The sequence below is a fragment of the Crinia signifera genome, chromosome 6, assembly GCF_055691185.1.
Source record: "Crinia signifera chromosome 6, ASM5569118v1, whole genome shotgun sequence".
Taxonomy (NCBI): Eukaryota; Metazoa; Chordata; class Amphibia; order Anura; family Myobatrachidae; genus Crinia; species Crinia signifera.
In genome coordinates this window covers 2997403-3014127 of record NC_139222.1, presented here as the reverse complement: position 1 = coordinate 3014127, position 16725 = coordinate 2997403, and the positions used below count along the sequence as shown (strand labels likewise).

The 16725-nt window shown below is 44.9% G+C and overlaps 2 protein-coding genes across 4 annotated transcripts in view; one reads left to right on the top strand and one right to left on the bottom strand.

The window, feature by feature from the left end:
* The window catches only part of LOC146009824 (uncharacterized), a 163849-nt gene extending 153923 nt beyond the window's left edge, over positions 1-9926 (top strand). For all 3 annotated transcript variants that reach the window (XM_083150335.1, XM_083150336.1, XM_083150337.1), the window contains 3 exons: positions 1360-1457; positions 1611-1722; positions 4858-9926. In XM_083150335.1, coding sequence (XP_083006461.1) covers positions 1360-1457; positions 1611-1722; positions 4858-6422 — 1775 coding nt within the window. In that variant the 3' untranslated portion in view covers positions 6423-9926. The remainder of the gene's footprint in view (positions 1-1359; positions 1458-1610; positions 1723-4857) is intronic.
* The window catches only part of LOC146009826 (uncharacterized), a 426905-nt gene that overhangs the window by 348440 nt on the left and 61740 nt on the right, over positions 1-16725 (bottom strand). The gene's annotated exons all lie outside the window — the stretch shown is intronic.

Below are 16725 nucleotides of genomic sequence, written 5' to 3'. Positions count from 1 at the left end.
TCACTGTGTGTCTCCTACAGATGGGCCCAGTAACAGGAATACCCCAGAGAGATGTCCCCGTCCTCTGTATTCCCAGGATAATCACATATATACCATGTACTCAGTCACTGTGTGTCTCCTACAGATGGGCCCAGTAACAGGAATACCCCAGAGAGATGTCACCGTCCTCTGTATTCCCAGGATAATCACATATATACCATGTACTCAGTCACTGTGTGTCTCCTACAGATGGGCCCAGTAACAGGAATACCCCAGAGAGATGTCCCTGTCCTCTGTATTCCCAGGATAATCACATATATACAATGTCCTCAGTCACTGTGTGTCTCCTACAGATGGGGCCAGTAACAGGAATACCCCAGAGAGATGTCCCCATCCTCTGTATTCCCAGGATAATCACATATATACCATGTCCTCAGTCACTGCGTGTCTGCTACAGATGGGCCCAGTAACAGGAATACCCCAGAGAGATGTCCCCGTCCTCTGTATTCCCAGGATAATCACATATATACCATGTCCTCAGTCACTGCGTGTCTCCTACAGATGGGCCCAGTAACAGGAATACCCCAGAGAGATGTCCCCGTCCTCTGTATTCCCAGGATAATCACATATATACCATGTCCTCAGTCACTGCGTGTCTCCTACAGATGGGCCCAGTAACAGGAATACCCCAGAGAGATGTCCCCGTCCTCTGTATTCCCAGGATAATCACATATATACAATGTCCTCAGTCACTGTGTGTCTCCTACAGATGGGCCCAGTAACAGGAATACCCCAGAGAGATGTCCCCGTCCTCTGTATTCCCAGGATAATCACATATATACCATGTCCTCAGTCACTGCGTGTCTCCTACAGATGGGCCCAGTAACAGGAATACCCCAGAGAGATGTCCCCGTCCTCTGTATTCCCAGGATAATCACATATATACCATGTCCTCAGTCACTGTGTGTCTCCTACAGATGGGCCAGTAACAGGAATACCCCAGAGAGATGTCCCTGTCCTCTGTTTTCCCAGGATAATCACATATATACAATGTCCTCAGTCACTGTGTGTCTCCTACAGATGGGCCCAGTAACAGAGAGATGTCCCCGTCCTCTGTATTCCCAGGATAATCACATATATACCATGTCCTCAGTCACTGTGTGTCTCCTACAGATGGGCCCAGTAACAGGAATACCCCAGAGAGATGTCCCCGTCCTATGTATTCCCAGGATAATCACATATATACAATGTCCTCAGTCACTGTGTGTCTCCTACAGATGGCCCAGTAACAGAGATACCCCAGAGAGATGTCCCCGTCCTCTGTATTCCCAGGATAATCACATATATACAATGTACTCAGTCACTGCATGTCTCCCACAGATGGGCCCAGTAACAGGAATACCCAAAAGAGATGTCCCCTTCCTCTGTATTCCCAGGATTGTACAGAGGAGAATCACAGGACCCCACAGAAGGATCAGGTAGGTGGGATTTAGGGTCTCCCCAATATACCAATGTGACTGTCACTATATGATCTGAAGAGAAGCTGTGTCTTATACACCGATAATCTTATGTTTGCACTCAAATATTGAAATTAACCTTTATTTAATGTGTTTATTATTGTCTGTATTTAGGGCAAAAAAGTGAATAATATTAAGGTAGAAGATATAGAGGGAGTAGAAGACACATATGTGAGGGGTGATCAGCATTTTAAGGAAGAGGAAATCCCTACAGATATCAGCATAGGTAAGTAATAAACAATTTATACATATAAGTCACTACAGCTCTTATCCCATAACTTCCTTTGTTCATACAGACTAATTGGGGAAAGGTATCTACCCAGTGGGGGAGTCAGGAGCCATCATCCCCTATTATACTCATGCTCTCTCCCCCTCACATTATGCCCCGAGATCTGACCAGTCTACTTCCCGCACTCTCTGGTGTATCTCATACATCGGGAGTCATCAGCCCCTATTATACTCCTGCTCTCCTCCTCACATCATGTCACTGTGTGTTACCAGCCCAGAGATCTGACCAGTCTCCTCCCCGCACTCTCTGGTGTATCTCATACATCAGGATCCATCAGCCCCTATTATACTCCTGCTCTCCCCCTCACATCATATCACTGTGTGTTACCAGCCCAGAGATCTGACCAGTCTCCTCCCTGCACTCTCTGGTGTATCTCATACATCAGCAGCCATCAGCCCCTATTTTACTCCTGCTCTCCTCCTCACATCATGTCACTGTTACCAGCCCAGAGATCTGACCAGTTTCCTACCCGCACTGTGGTTACTTCATTTAATTTGTGATAATCCACACAAAACCATTTAGTCCCATTTTTCTTCAGAACCAACACGACCCCATCAGTCCATGAGCTTTTAGATGTCATAATTACTACCAAAACTAGCATCTTCTGCCTCATAACATCCAGGGTCATTCAGCATGCGACTTCTTGGATGGGCTTTGCACTCCGAATCTGGTTATCGGTCAGTGGAGACTTGATAGGCCTTGTTTCAAGTTATGTAAGTTTATATATCAAGACTTCTTATATGGTTGTATTTCAAGTACCACCTACTTGCCAGCAGTCATTTTTACACCAAGCAACAGTAGGAGCATTTTCCAAAAAGGCTATGTATCTCAATAGACTATTATGGATAAAAGGAAGTCTACACAGGAACTAGTGAGGGTATAATAAAACATTAAACAGCCTCTCCCTTCTGAATGAACTCTTAAACCAGGTCTGGCCATCCTGTGGCTCCAGCAGTTGTAAAACTACACATCCCATCATTCCTTACCACAAATCTACCATTCCCTAATGGTGTGCTGGTACTTGTAGTTTCACAACAGCTGGAGAGCATGGGATGGCATGGGAAGTATCCAATAGCAGGGGCCTGTTGATTGTCCTGATGTAAAGGAGGAGTGCTGGGTAGATCGTACTGCCACACGTGCTGCAATATCTCTGTGAAGAGGTGACAGATGAAGTGATGTGGAGATGATACATGGTGGCATTCAAAGCTTGGTCCAAGAGCAGAGAGCCGGATGCATCTGTGTCGGAGAGCGATTCTCTGAATGGCAAAGACTTGAAAGGGCTGTAGCGAGTCATGTGGGCACTCTGTGACCAGATGATATAGCCCGACATATATTTTGCCTAGACGCAAACCAATGATGTAGTCCGACATACATATCACCTAGACGTGACCCAATGATGTAGCCTGACATACGTTTAACCAAGACGCGACCCAATGATGTAGCCTACGTACATTTCACCTAGACCCAATGATGTAGATGACATACATATCACCTAGACATGATCCAATGATGTAGCCTGACATATGTTTCACCTAGACGTGACCTGATGATGTAGCCTGATGTATGTATCACCTAGACGTGACCCAATTATGTAGCCCGACAATCCGGCGCGCGTTTCACCTAGGCTTGACCCAATTATGTCGGCCAATGATGTAGCCTGAAGTACGTATCACCTAGACGTGACCTGATGATGTAGCCCGATGTATGTATCTCCTAGAAATTACCTAATGATGTAGGCCGACATACGTTTTACCTTGGCGTGACCCAATGATGTAGCCTGACGTATGTTTCCTCTAGACGTGATCCAGTGTTGTAGCCCGAGGTGCATTTTCCCTAGATGTGACCCAATGTTGTAGCCCGACATATTTTTCCTCTAGACGTGACCTAATGATGTAGCCTATGTTTCACCTAGACATTACCCAATGATGTAGCCTAGACGTACGTTTCACCTAGACATTACCCAATGATGTAGCCTAGACGTGACCTGATGATGTAGCCAAATGTATGTATCTCCTAGAAATTACCCAATGATGTAGCCCGACATACGTTTCACCTTGGAGTGACCCAATGATGTAGCCCGATGTACATTTTCCCTAGACCTGACCCAATGATGTAGCCCGACATACCTTTCCTCTAGACGTGACCTAATGATGTAGCCTACGTTTTATGTAGACATGACCCAATAATGTAGCCTGACGTACGTTTCCCCTAGACTTGTCCCAATGATGTAGCCTGACGTACGTTTCCCCTAGACTTGTCCCAATGATGTAGCCTGACGTACGTTTCCCCTAGACTTGTCCCAATGATGTAGCCTGACGTACGTTTCCCCTAGACTTGTCCCAATGATGTAGCCTGACGTACGTTTCCCCTAGACTTGTCCCAATGATGTAGCCTGACGTACGTTTCGCCTAGATATTACCCAATGATGCAGACCGACGTACGTTACGCCTAAAAGTTTAATTAAGGTGCAATTGTGTAGATCAGGGATGGGGAACCTTAGGCCCTCCAGCTGTTGTTGAATTACACATCCCAGCATGCCTTGCTAGAGTTTTGCTATTTGACATTCCTGAAACTGTTGCAGGGCATGCTGAGATGTGTAGTTCAACAACAGCTGGAGAGCCAAAGGTGTAGATACACAATTACCATCCCTGGTGTAGATACACAATTACACATTGTGGAAAGACAATGGTACAAGTAATGGAGCAGCAAGATATCTAACACAGGATTGCTTTAGTGGTCAATTGCTTGACATCCCCCTCACCATATGAACTACCTTGGTACATCCCATTAAACATGGAGTCTAAAAAAAATAAATAAAAGGTTACCTGGTGATTTTGTTTCTCTGAAAGCCCCCATGGAAGCCCAACATACTTTGCAGGTATTTTACATTTTTTTAACTAGTTTGGGAAATCACTGGAGACAAAGAAGGTAGGGAGGAGGTCATGGGTTTACCCTCTGGGTTTGTGAGCTTTATCCTGCCTATCTCATGCAGAAGAAATGAGACGCTGGTTATGGCGGCCAAAGAGTTAGTCTAGTATAGTAATTTACATATATGTTTCTCTTTCCCTGTAGATGGATGTAACAGAAGAAATCTATTGGCTGAACGTCACACTGTATCCTCATATTGTGAAATAGAAGATAATAACAACCGTGAGAAATGTTCTACTGAGTCCTCAGTTATTGGTCCCTCTATCACAGCTCTTGGAGTAGATATGTTATCCAGTTCTGAAGATGTAAAATGTTTTACTCAGAGCACACCACTTATTACTTATCAGCTGCCTAAGGCAGATAAGAAGCCATTAATATGTTCTGTGTGTGGGAAATGTTTTAAGCGGAAATCATATCTTGTTGTACATAAGAGGATTCACACAGGTGAGAAGTCATTTACATGTTCTGAGTGTGGGAAATGTTTTCCAAAGAAATCACATTTTATTATACATTTGAAAAGTCACACAGATGAGAGGCCGTTTCCATGTTCTGTGTGTGGGAAATGTTATTCTCATAAATCAAGTCTTGTTGTACATGAGAGAAGTCACACAGGTGAGACACCATTTCTGTGTTCTGTGTGCGGAAAATGTTTTACAAAGAAATCCTGTCTTGTTGAACATGAGAGAACTCACACAGGAAATAATCCATTTCCATGTTCTGACTGTGGAAAATGTTTTCCAAAAAAATCACATGTTATTATACATCAGAGAATTCACACAGGTGAGAAGCCATTTTCATGTTCTGTGTGTGGAAAATGTTTTACACAAAAATCACTTCTTGTTGTACATCAGAGACGTCATACGGGTGAGAAACCATTTCCATGTCCTGAATGTGGGAAATGTTTTACAAACAAAACATATCTTATAAGACATAAGAGAAGTCACACAGGTGAGAAGCCATTTCCATGCTCTGAGTGTGGGAAATGTTTTACATTGAAATCAAATCTGGTTATACATCAGAGATGTCACACAGGTGAGAAACCATTTACATGTTCTGAGTGTGGAAGTTCTTTTTCACAAAAATCATCTCTTGTTACACATCAGAAAATGCACACAGGTGAAGGTTTATTTCCATGCTCTGAGTGTGGGAAATGTTTTACACTGAAACCAAATCTTGTTATACATCAGAGACTACACACAGGTGAGAAGCCGTTTCCATGTGCTGAGTGTGGGAAATGTTTTACGTACAAATCACAGCTTGTTGAACATGAGAGAAGACACACAAATGAGAAGCTATTTCCTTGCTCTGAGTGTAAGAAATGTTTTACATTGAAATCAAATCTGGTTATACATCAGAGATGTCACACAGGTGAGAAACCATTTACATGTTCTGAGTGTGGAAGTTCTTTTTCACAAAAATCATCTCTTGTTACACATCAGAAAATGCACACAGGTGAAGGTTTATTTCCATGCTCTGAGTGTGGGAAATGTTTTACACTAAAACCAAATCTTGTTATACATCAGAGACTACACACAGGTGAGAAGCCGTTTCCATGTGCTGAGTGTGGGAAATGTTTTACGTACAAATCACAGCTTGTTGAACATGAGAGAAGACACACAAATGAGAAGCTATTTCCTTGCTCGGAGTGTGGAAAATGTTTTACACGAAAATCTCAACTTATTAAACATGAGAGAAGTCACATTTTCTGAGTAAAGGATGTTTTAATTACATCTTTAAATGTAGAATTTGATGGCAGACAACCACATGACCCTTGTAGTCTGCCCATTTACTTACACGCTAGGGGTCATTTTTGTTAGGAGCCGATGTAAATGTTTAGAGCATGGGAGGAAACTGGAGTACCCAGAGAAAATCCATGCAAGTACAGGGAGAATATACAAACTCCAGACAGGGTCATGGTGTGATTGGAATTTATGACATCAGTGCTGTGAAGTACTGTAATTGGCCTTGGTAGCTGTCAATCACCTTCCATGCCACATACTGACTGATGTTTGCCTAGTATTGCCCACCCGACTCTTGAGGATTGGCCACAAGTTCTCAATGGGATTAAGGTCTGGGGAGTTTCCTTGCCATGGACCCATCATTTTCAGGTTTTGTTCCCGGAGCCACCTCTTTTTCACTTTTGCCTTGTGGCGAGGTGCTCCGTCATGCTGGAGAAGGCATGTTCCTCACCAGACCGGTCTCGGATGACTGGGAGAAGTTGCTCTTGTCCCTTTCCTTATACATAGCCATGTTCTTGGGCAGAATGTGATTGAGCCCACTCCCTGGGTGCTTAGAAGCCACCCTAAACTTGAGTAACCTCAGGATGTGTTACTAGGCATGACACAGGAGTGATGTAGCCCTTACCTTCTCTGGACAAGCGTTTTACCAGATACAACAAACCATCTTGACAGGGGACTCATCAGAGAAAATTACTTTAGTCCAGACGCCAGCATTCCAATCCCAGTACCTTTTGCAGAATATCAATCCGTCCCTGATGTTTTCCCTTTGTGACACACCAGGCCATAATCCAAATATTTTTGCCTCACTGTGCGTACACATGCACTCACACCTGCCATTCCTGAGCAAGCTCGGCACTGGTGGTGCCCCAATCCTGCAACTGAATCAACTTTAGGAGGTGGTCCTGGCACTTGCTGGACATTCTTCGGTGCCCTGATGCCACCTTCACAACTTTTGAACCTCTCTACTTGAAGAACATGATGATCTCATAAATAGTTGATTGAGGGGGGAAATCTATACTTGCCTGTGAAGCCCTTTTTGTGCAAAGCAGTGATGACTGCACGTGGTTCCTTCCAGGTGACCATGGTTAACAGAGGAAGAACAATGATTTCAAGCACCACCCTCCATTTAAAGCTACCAGTCTTATTCTACCTCAGTCAGCATTACCGAGTCACCTCCAGCCTTGTCCTCGTCAACACTCTCACCTGTGTCAATGAGAGAATCACTGACATGATGTCGGCTGGTCCTTCTGTGGCAGGGCGGAAATGCAGTGTATATGTTGTGTTTATTGTCATGGCAAAGGGGGACTATGCAACTATCTGCAATTCATCTGACCACTCTCCAGAACATTGTGCGGTATATACAAACTGCCATTCTCAAAACGTTTGGTCGGGGCTGTTGTGGGTTACTCTTGTTTTTGTAAAGTAATTTTTATAGTGTACAAATATCGTACGCGGGGTACAAAAGATGAAATATAATAACATCACATTTAGTATAAAGGTGTGCAGAAATAGAATACATCAATGTATTTGCATTCATTGAGCATTATAATATACATTACATTTGATTATCCATCATTTACACTGTATCCATTCTTGTGTCTATCAAAGTAAGAAATTATCAATAAAAATATTTACTAATTAACCAGAGTGCGCTGTTATATGAATATTTAATAAACCATTATCCCAAACAAACTTCGAGCATTTAATACAAAGAACTCTCCTCAGCTCTCCAGTCGCTGCCCCCCCTGATTCTGCAAAGGGTTTTCTCCAGTTATTAGCTGAATACGATTTGTTTGATATACGGCGTTCACATTTTATATTCATGGTATGTCTTCTAGAACAGATCTTGCTTTAGCTGACAAATGGACACTTTCATCTATCACTAAGATTGCTATTCTCCCTATGACATGGTCAGATCACTTACCGTTACTTATTGTGTGTTACATTTGGAAGAGGCGTACAACCCCTGGCACTTGGGAAAACAAAGTCTCACCCAATTAGAGGCTGAGCAAGCCATCCAGTCTTCCCTTGATTGCTATTTCAGTTTTAACTTTTGGTGCTGTCTTAAATGCGTGATTAGGGGTCTGCGATACAGAAGAAAGACTATAGGCTCAAGTTTGAACAGGCAGAATCCGAAGTTGCTAAACTTGAACTTGAGCATAAAACTCACCCTCATGATACTGATTTATTTAAGTCATTAAGTGCTGCACAGATAAAGTGAGTGTATTTTATTTAGATGAGGCTCAACGTAACCTTAATAGACTTAATCAGAGGTTCTGTGTATACAAGAACCGCACCGGCAGGCTGTTGGCTAGAAAAGAGGGGGGGGGAAGCAAAGGAAACGATTCAGACAAGGGCATGAAAGTTTTTGACTCTTATTATTCTAAGCTCTATAATATAAAGGATGGTTCCTTCACCAGTCAACCTGCTAAGATAGACATTAGCTAAATTTTTGAGCGCTCTTGATCTCCCCTCGTTGTCGCCGGTTGCTTGTTTGTCTCTTGGTGCCCTTGGACATTGGCAGAGGTAAACCGGGTTGATAAGAGGTGTTCCAGATGATAAGTTCAATTATAGGTGTGACCATTCCTGTAGACCCCAATATAGCATTATTTTATATACCTTTTGTCTATTGGAGATAGGGGCAGTACGGATGGTGTAAGGCAGTGGTTCCCGACCCTGGTCCTCAAGTACCCCCAACAGTGCATGTTTACCAGGTCACCCAGCAGGTGCACTCATTATTCAGGCACAATTTAAAATATCCACAGCTGGAGCTAATTATATCACTTGTGAGTCGGTGAGGAGACCTGGAAAATGTGCACTGTTGGGGGTCCTTGAGGACCAGGGTTGGGAACCACTGGTGTAATGGTTACATTACTGCCTCACAGTGCTGAGGTCATGGGTTCGATTCCTACCATGGAGAATGTGTGGAGTTTGTATATTCTCCCCCTGCTTGCGTGGGTTTACTCCGGGTACTCCGGTTTCCTCCCACAATCCAAAAATATACTGGTAGGTCAATTGGCTTCTAACAAAAGAATGCCTAGAATGTCTGTGTGCGCGTACATGTGGTAGGGAATATAGATTTTTAGCTCCACTGGGGCAGGGACTGATGTGAATGGTCAAATAATCTCTGTAAAGCGCTGCGGAATATGTATGCGCTATATAAGAAACTGTTAATAAATAAATATGTTATGGGACACATCTTGATTGCTCAGCTTTGGAAATCGGCAGCGATCCCATCGTTGGTAGTTATTCAGAATAATATACATGAACACTACATGTTGAAAACTACTGGGGCCAAATATTGCTCCTCTCCATCTTCTGTTCTAATGAAGTGGTTTGGCTGGGACCTATATAAAGAACGTATGGGACACTGGACTATATACAGCTCCCCTACTGACTTCTCTGTATTACATTCCCTGCACTAAGATTGGGGATGATCAGTATTATATAATAACTGTTTTGGGTACTTGTGAGTTATCCGGGCTGCCGATTTTTTCATCGCGCCCGAAATCGTGGGCATCGCGTCGGTCGTGGCCGTTATAAGGAGCCGCGACGCGATGCCCACGATTTCCCATAGACAGTAATGTTAAAAGACACGATGGACCCGATTTCCGACACGATTTCCCATAGACAGTAATGTTAAAAGACGCGATGGACCCGATTTCCCATAGACAGCAATGTTAAAATAAAATTACAATGTGAAATTGGCCAATATGTTTTTAAAAAAAAATGTTTCATGGCCCCCCACCACCGTTAACGCCACCCCGCTATTGACGCCAACCCGAAGCGTGGCGAGCGCAGCGATATGCGTCCTCCGACCTTTTCATGCCCTACTATCCACTAGGGCGTGGAGTGAGAATAGAATAGTGTGGCGAGCGCAGCGAGCCACCGAGCCCGAAGCGTGGCGAGCGGACGCGGACACCTTCACAGGTATCCGCGTGCCCTTGCGGGCTTCACAGGTGTCCGCGTCCCCTCGCGGGGCTCGCCACGCTTCGGGCTCGGTGGCTCGCTGCGCTCGCCACACTATTCTATTCTCACTCCACGCCCTAGTGGATAGTAGGGCATGAAAAGGTCGGAGGACGCGTACTGCTGCCCCTCGCGGGCTCGCTGCGCTCGCCACGCTTCGGGTTGGCGTCAATAGCGGGGTGGCATTAACGGTGGTGGGGGGCCATGAAACATTTTTTTTAAAAACATATTGCCCAATTTCACATTGTAATTTTATTTTAACATTGCTGTCTATGGGAAATCGGGTCCATCGCGTCTTTTAACATTACTGTCTATGGGAAATCGTGGGCATCGCGTCGCGGCCCCTTATAACGGCCACGACCGACGCGATGCCCCCGATATCGTGTCTTTTAACATTACTGTCTATGGGAAATCGGGGGCATCGCGTCGCGGCCCCTTATAACGGCCACGACCGACGCGATGCCCCCGATTTGGAGCTAAATCGTGGGCATCGCGTCGGTCGGGTGTCCTTAAGTTAACCAAACTTAAGGACAAAATCGGCAGCCCGGATAACTCACAAGTACCCTGTTTTGTTATGTTGGTGGATTTGGTAAAGGGCCGACTGGGCCTCAGTTGTGTATTATCTGTACCTGGCTCCCTTAATGTTTCCCCCTTTCTGTACCACATATATTTGTGAAAATTTTTCAATAAAAAGTCATGATTAAAAAAAAAAACTCTACAGTAAAAACAATTACACTGATAAAAATGGTACAATAAACAAATGTTCACGTATAATCGGCATTCTGACATAAGTATATGAAGATGACGACCGTCTACAGGCTGACGGCAATGCGATCATCAGAGAATATGGAACCCAACGCGTTTCATCGAACATGACTTCATCAGGGGTAAATGTACAAAACAATGGGGTTTATTCTAGTTCATTCTTTCTGACAAAATCCTTCTTAGATGGACAAAACAATGTGATTGATATTGGAGACTGTAATAGTATATAAACAAATGTCAAACAGGTACATAAAAGAATGAACATATAGAGATGCGACAGAAGAGGTGGGAGACTACAATTTATTCTTAATTAGTAACCAAATGGAAAGATGACTTTATGTAGAAATATGATGTGGGGGGGGGGAGAATCTAGGAGTAATTACCTTATAAAAGATCCGGTAGGTAATTCACACCAAACTATACATCAGGATTCTGTCTATAGTATGAAATATGAGTACAGTTACAACGGGCATTACATACCTATCACATGTCACAGGGGCGTCTCCTCTTAGGAATGGATATTTATCAATGTGTTTATAGTTTTGTCATATGTTTTAATACTCTGAAAAACAAATATCACAAGATCGTCGTCTCACGATATTCAGATGAACCACAAGTAGAACGTAACTGGTAGCACAGATGTGACCTTCCATTTCGGGTAGTTCTCATGTGAAATAGGAGCTTTTAGCGGGTCCTTTTATTGGACTGACGTCAGATCCTTAAGAGTGATAACTGCAGAATAGTTGTGCGAACCTATTAATAACAGAGGGGCCCATATATAATTGTACATATGTAGAGCCAGGAAACAGACGTGAAATGAAGTGACAAATGTGCTTTGTAATTCATTCATTGATCAATTGTGTAATCGAAAAGGATAAATATTATATAGAAAAAAGTGATACATTTGTCCAATAATTCTACCCATAAATATAATGTAAAGTCAATTTAATATTTTATGACCTTGATATTATTATCCCAAAAAATGCCTAATAAATACATATAACACATACACAATATATATAACAGTGATGATAGTGCTCCATTGTCCTACATGTACTTACAGTGATCAAGTGATAAGAGTGTGTTCACACCAGAGCTCCCAACGCAGGAATGAGCTGTCTGCTAGGGATGGCCATCGACCATCAGTGATTTGAATTCATCGATGGTTTATGACCGATGTCTAATACTGTTGCCATCGATGGGGGGAGAACCAGATGGTTTCCCTCCATTGATGGAACAGAAAAAAACAATGTTTTTCTGTTTAGTTTTTTTTAAAGTGCCAAGACCCCCGGCACCCACAATGCCCTGCCCCCATGGTTTAATTGGCTCACAGGCTAATCAGTCAACCAAAGTGCAAGTGGATGACCATCCGTGGGCCAATCCAGTGTTTTTGTCATATACAGCATATTACCCTGCCATTATCTTCCAGGGGGTGGTTATGTTAATGGTGGAACGCTAAATGCGTGTTCCATATGGAGCAGTGAAGTTCTACATGCGTGTTCCATATGAAACACGTGTCTTTGCTGGCCAATTAAATATATTGACCATAGATTGTGTACAGGCTTTTAATCTAATAAGTAAGAAAGCGCAGCGTGACTATAAGGGCCGGGCCGGCTGGACACTGGACAGTGAAGCTCCATCTCCGCAGCCCCCACTAGTTCCCGTCTCATTCCAGGCCAAAGAAATCAATTACCCAATACGCACTGCTAGCAAACTGCAGGATCGTCTGACCATCACATCTTGCTGCAGGTACACCTGCATTTCTCTCTGATACCTGCTCCCTCTCTCTGATCCTCCATGCCTCCTTCTCTCTGAGCCCTGCCCCATCCCCCCCTCTCTCTGATCCTCCATGCCCCCTTCTCTCTGAGCCCTGCCCCACCCCCCTCTCTCTGATCCTATATGTCCCCTTCTCTCTGAGTCCTGCCCCCCCCCCCTCTGATCCTCCATGCCCCCTTCTCTCTGAGCCCTGCCCCACCCCCCCTCTCTCTGATCCTCCATGCCCCCTTCTCTCTGAGCCCTGCCCCACCCCCCTCTCTCTGATCCTATATGTCCCCTTCTCTCTGAGTCCTGCCCCCCCCCCCCCCCCCTCTGATCCTCCATGCCCCCTTTTCTCTGAGCCCTGCCCCACCCCCCCTCTCTCTGATCCTCCATGCCTCCTTCTCCGTTATGTCCCCAGAGGTGAGGCTGTCTGCACTGGGGGCAGCCATTATATGGTCCTTCTTGCCACCAAATACTCCCACCCTGCTCCACACCACTACTAGCTTGAGGGGGGTGGGGGGCCCCAAATATATTAGTGTATGGGGCCCCAAGATTTCTGTTGCTGCTAAATCATTGACCATTTGATCATCTGAGATACTCATTGTAAATCAGCTAGTTACTATAGGGAAACTCAACACTTGTATTATCAGTATTATATCACATTAGTGTCACCGGTGTGACATGATAATAATATACTCTAATACTGTCAATTAACCAGCACCGCTGACATCACACTTTATACACTTATCTTTATACTTATTCTCACTTCTATCTTTTAGATATTTCTCCATTTTAAATATATAAAATGTAATGCAACTAAAAATGATGTTTTGGATCCAGTTGTGTCCTAGTGCCCCTGCGTTCTATCATATATATATATATCGTCGGTACTTGTTTCCTAGCACGGCGCCCGTCGGGGTTAATCGTATACCTTAAGTTAAGGTACTTAAGGTATGCGATCAGCGCGATGGATGTGATTTTCTGTCAATTACCAGCCTTTATTGCCGGCAAAGAGAAAATCGCGTTGATCACGTCCATCGCGGCCCATTATAATGGCATGCGATGCGATCAACGCGATTTTACATAGGGTACAATGTTAAATGGCCCCCAGACCCCATTTTTCATTGTATGCCCCCCCACTATTGACGCCAACTCGAAGCGCGGCGAGCGCAGCGGTACGCGTCCTCCGACCTTTTCATACCCCCACTATCCACGTCGGCGTGGAGTTGATTTTACATAGTGTGGCGAGCCCGAAGTGTGGCGAGCGGACGCGTAATACCTGTGAAGTAATCCGCGTCCGCTCGCCACCCTTCGGGCTCGGTGGCTCGCTGCGCTTGCCACACTATGTAAAATCAACTCCACACCGACGTGGATAGTGGGGGTATGAAAAGGTTGGAGGACGCGTACTGCCGCCCCTCGCCGCGCTTCGGGTTGGCATTCATCGTGGGGTGGCGTTAACAATGGGGGGGCATTTCACCCATGAGGGGGGCTATGCAATTAAAATTGGGGTTTCAGGGGCTTTTAACATTGGGCCCAATGGTAAAATGGTCTCAGGGACCATTTTACATTGATTCCAATGTAAAAATTGCGTCGCATGCGAAGCGATCGACGCAATTTTTTTGGTCCCGATGCTTAAGATAAAAATCGCTGGTGCCGTGCTAGGAAACAAGTACCATATCGTCTATTACCCTAAGTAGTGTGCAGCACCTCAGAACTCACTTATGTGACTTCCACCACTAGGGCGCCGGCCACTGGAGGCGGCAGCGGAGGTGCAGAGGTGAGTGTAGCTGGCAGGAGCGGGCAGGGGGGTCCATGCCACGGGGGTACCTGCGGCGCTGTGTATTAAGCTGCACTAATGATTAGGAAATAACTAGCGCTATCTGCCGGGCGGCGGCGCGGGAAGCGCTGCTGGGTTTGAAAACACTTGCCGCATGCTGATTATCAATCAGCGTTTGGCCAGTGTTTTAAAAATCAGAAGCGCTTCCTGCCCAGCGGCCTCGCATATCGGAGGTGGGACTAAAAGATTATTAAATATAATCAATAATACCAAACCAGTGCTGGAGAGGCTTCTTTCTGTTAATTGCAAATTTAAAGTATTATACAGGAGGAGCAGCCTGTGGTGTCCTATTATTATTATTATACAGGGGGGGCAGCCTGTGGTGTCCTGTTATTATTATACAGGTGGAGCAGCCTGTAATGTCCTGTTATTATTATACTGGGGGAGCAGCCTGTGGTGTCCTGTTATTATTATACAGGGGGAGCAGCCTATGGTGTCCTGTTATTATTATACAGGGGGAGCAGCCTGTGGTGTCCTGTTATTATTATACAGGGGGAGCAGCCTGTGGTGTCCTGTTATTATTATTATACAGGGGGAGCAGCCTGTGGTGTCCTGTTATTATTATACAGGGGGAGCAGCCTGTGGTGTCCTGTTATTAATATACAGGGGGAGCAGCCTGTGGTGTCCTGTTATTATTATACAGGGGGAGCAGCCTGTGATGTCCTGTTATTATTATACAAGGGGAGCAGCCTGTGATGTCCTGTTATTATTATACAGGGGGAGCAGCCTGTGGTGTCCTGTTATTATTATACAGGGGGAGCAGCCTGTGGTGTCCTGTTATTATTATACAGGTGGAGCAGCCTGTGGTGTCCTGTTATTATTATACAGGGGGAGCAGCCTGTGGTGTTCTGTTGTTATTATTATACAGGGGGAGCAGACTGTGGTGTCCTGTTATTATACAGGGGAGCAGCCTATGGTGTCCTGTTATTATTATACAGGGGGAGCAGCCTGTGGTGTCCTGTTATTATTGATATACAGGGGGAGCAGCCTGTGGTGTCCTGTTATTATTATACAGGGGGAGTAGCCTGTGGTGTCCTGTTATTATTGTTATACAGGGGGAGCAGCCTGTGGTGTCCTGTTATTATTATACAGGGGGAGTAGCCTGTGGTGTCCTGTTATTATTGTTATACAGGGGGAGCAGCCTGTGGTGTCCTGTTATTGTTATACAGGGGGAGCAGCCTGTGGTGTCCTGTTATTATTATACAGGGGGAGTAGCCTGTGGTGTCCTGTTATTATTATTATACAGGGGGAGCAGCCTGTGGTGTCCTGTTATTATTATACAGGAGGAGCAGCCTGTGGTGTCCTGTTATTATTATACAGGGGGAGTAGCCTGTGGTGTCCTGTTATTATTGTTATACAGGGGGAGCAGCCTGTGGTGTCCTGTTATTGTTATACAGGGGGAGCAGCCTGTGGTGTCCTGTTATTATTATACAGGGGGAGTAGCCTGTGGTGTCCTGTTATTATTGTTATACAGGGGGAGCAGCCTGTGGTGTCCTGTTATTATTATACAGGGGGAGTAGCCTGTGGTGTCCGGTTATTATTGTTATACAGGGGGAGCTGCCTGTGGTGTCCTGTTATTGTTATACAGGGGGAGCAGCCTGTAGTGTCCTGTAATTATTGTTGTTATACAGGGGGAGCAGCCTGTGGTGTCCTGTTATTGTTATACAGGGGGAGCAGCCTGTGGTGTCCTGTTATTATTGTTATACAGGGGGAGCAGCCTGTGGTGTCCTGTTATTGTTATACAGGGGGAGCAGCCTGTAGTGTCCTGTTATCATTGTTATACAGGGGGAGCAGCCTGTGGTGTCCTGTTATTGTTATACAGGGGGAGCAGCCTGTGGTGTCCTGTTATTATTATACAGGGGGAGCAGACTGTGGTGTCCTGTTATTATTATACAGGGGGAGCAGCCTATGGTGTCCTGTTATTATTATACAGGGGGAGCAGCCTGT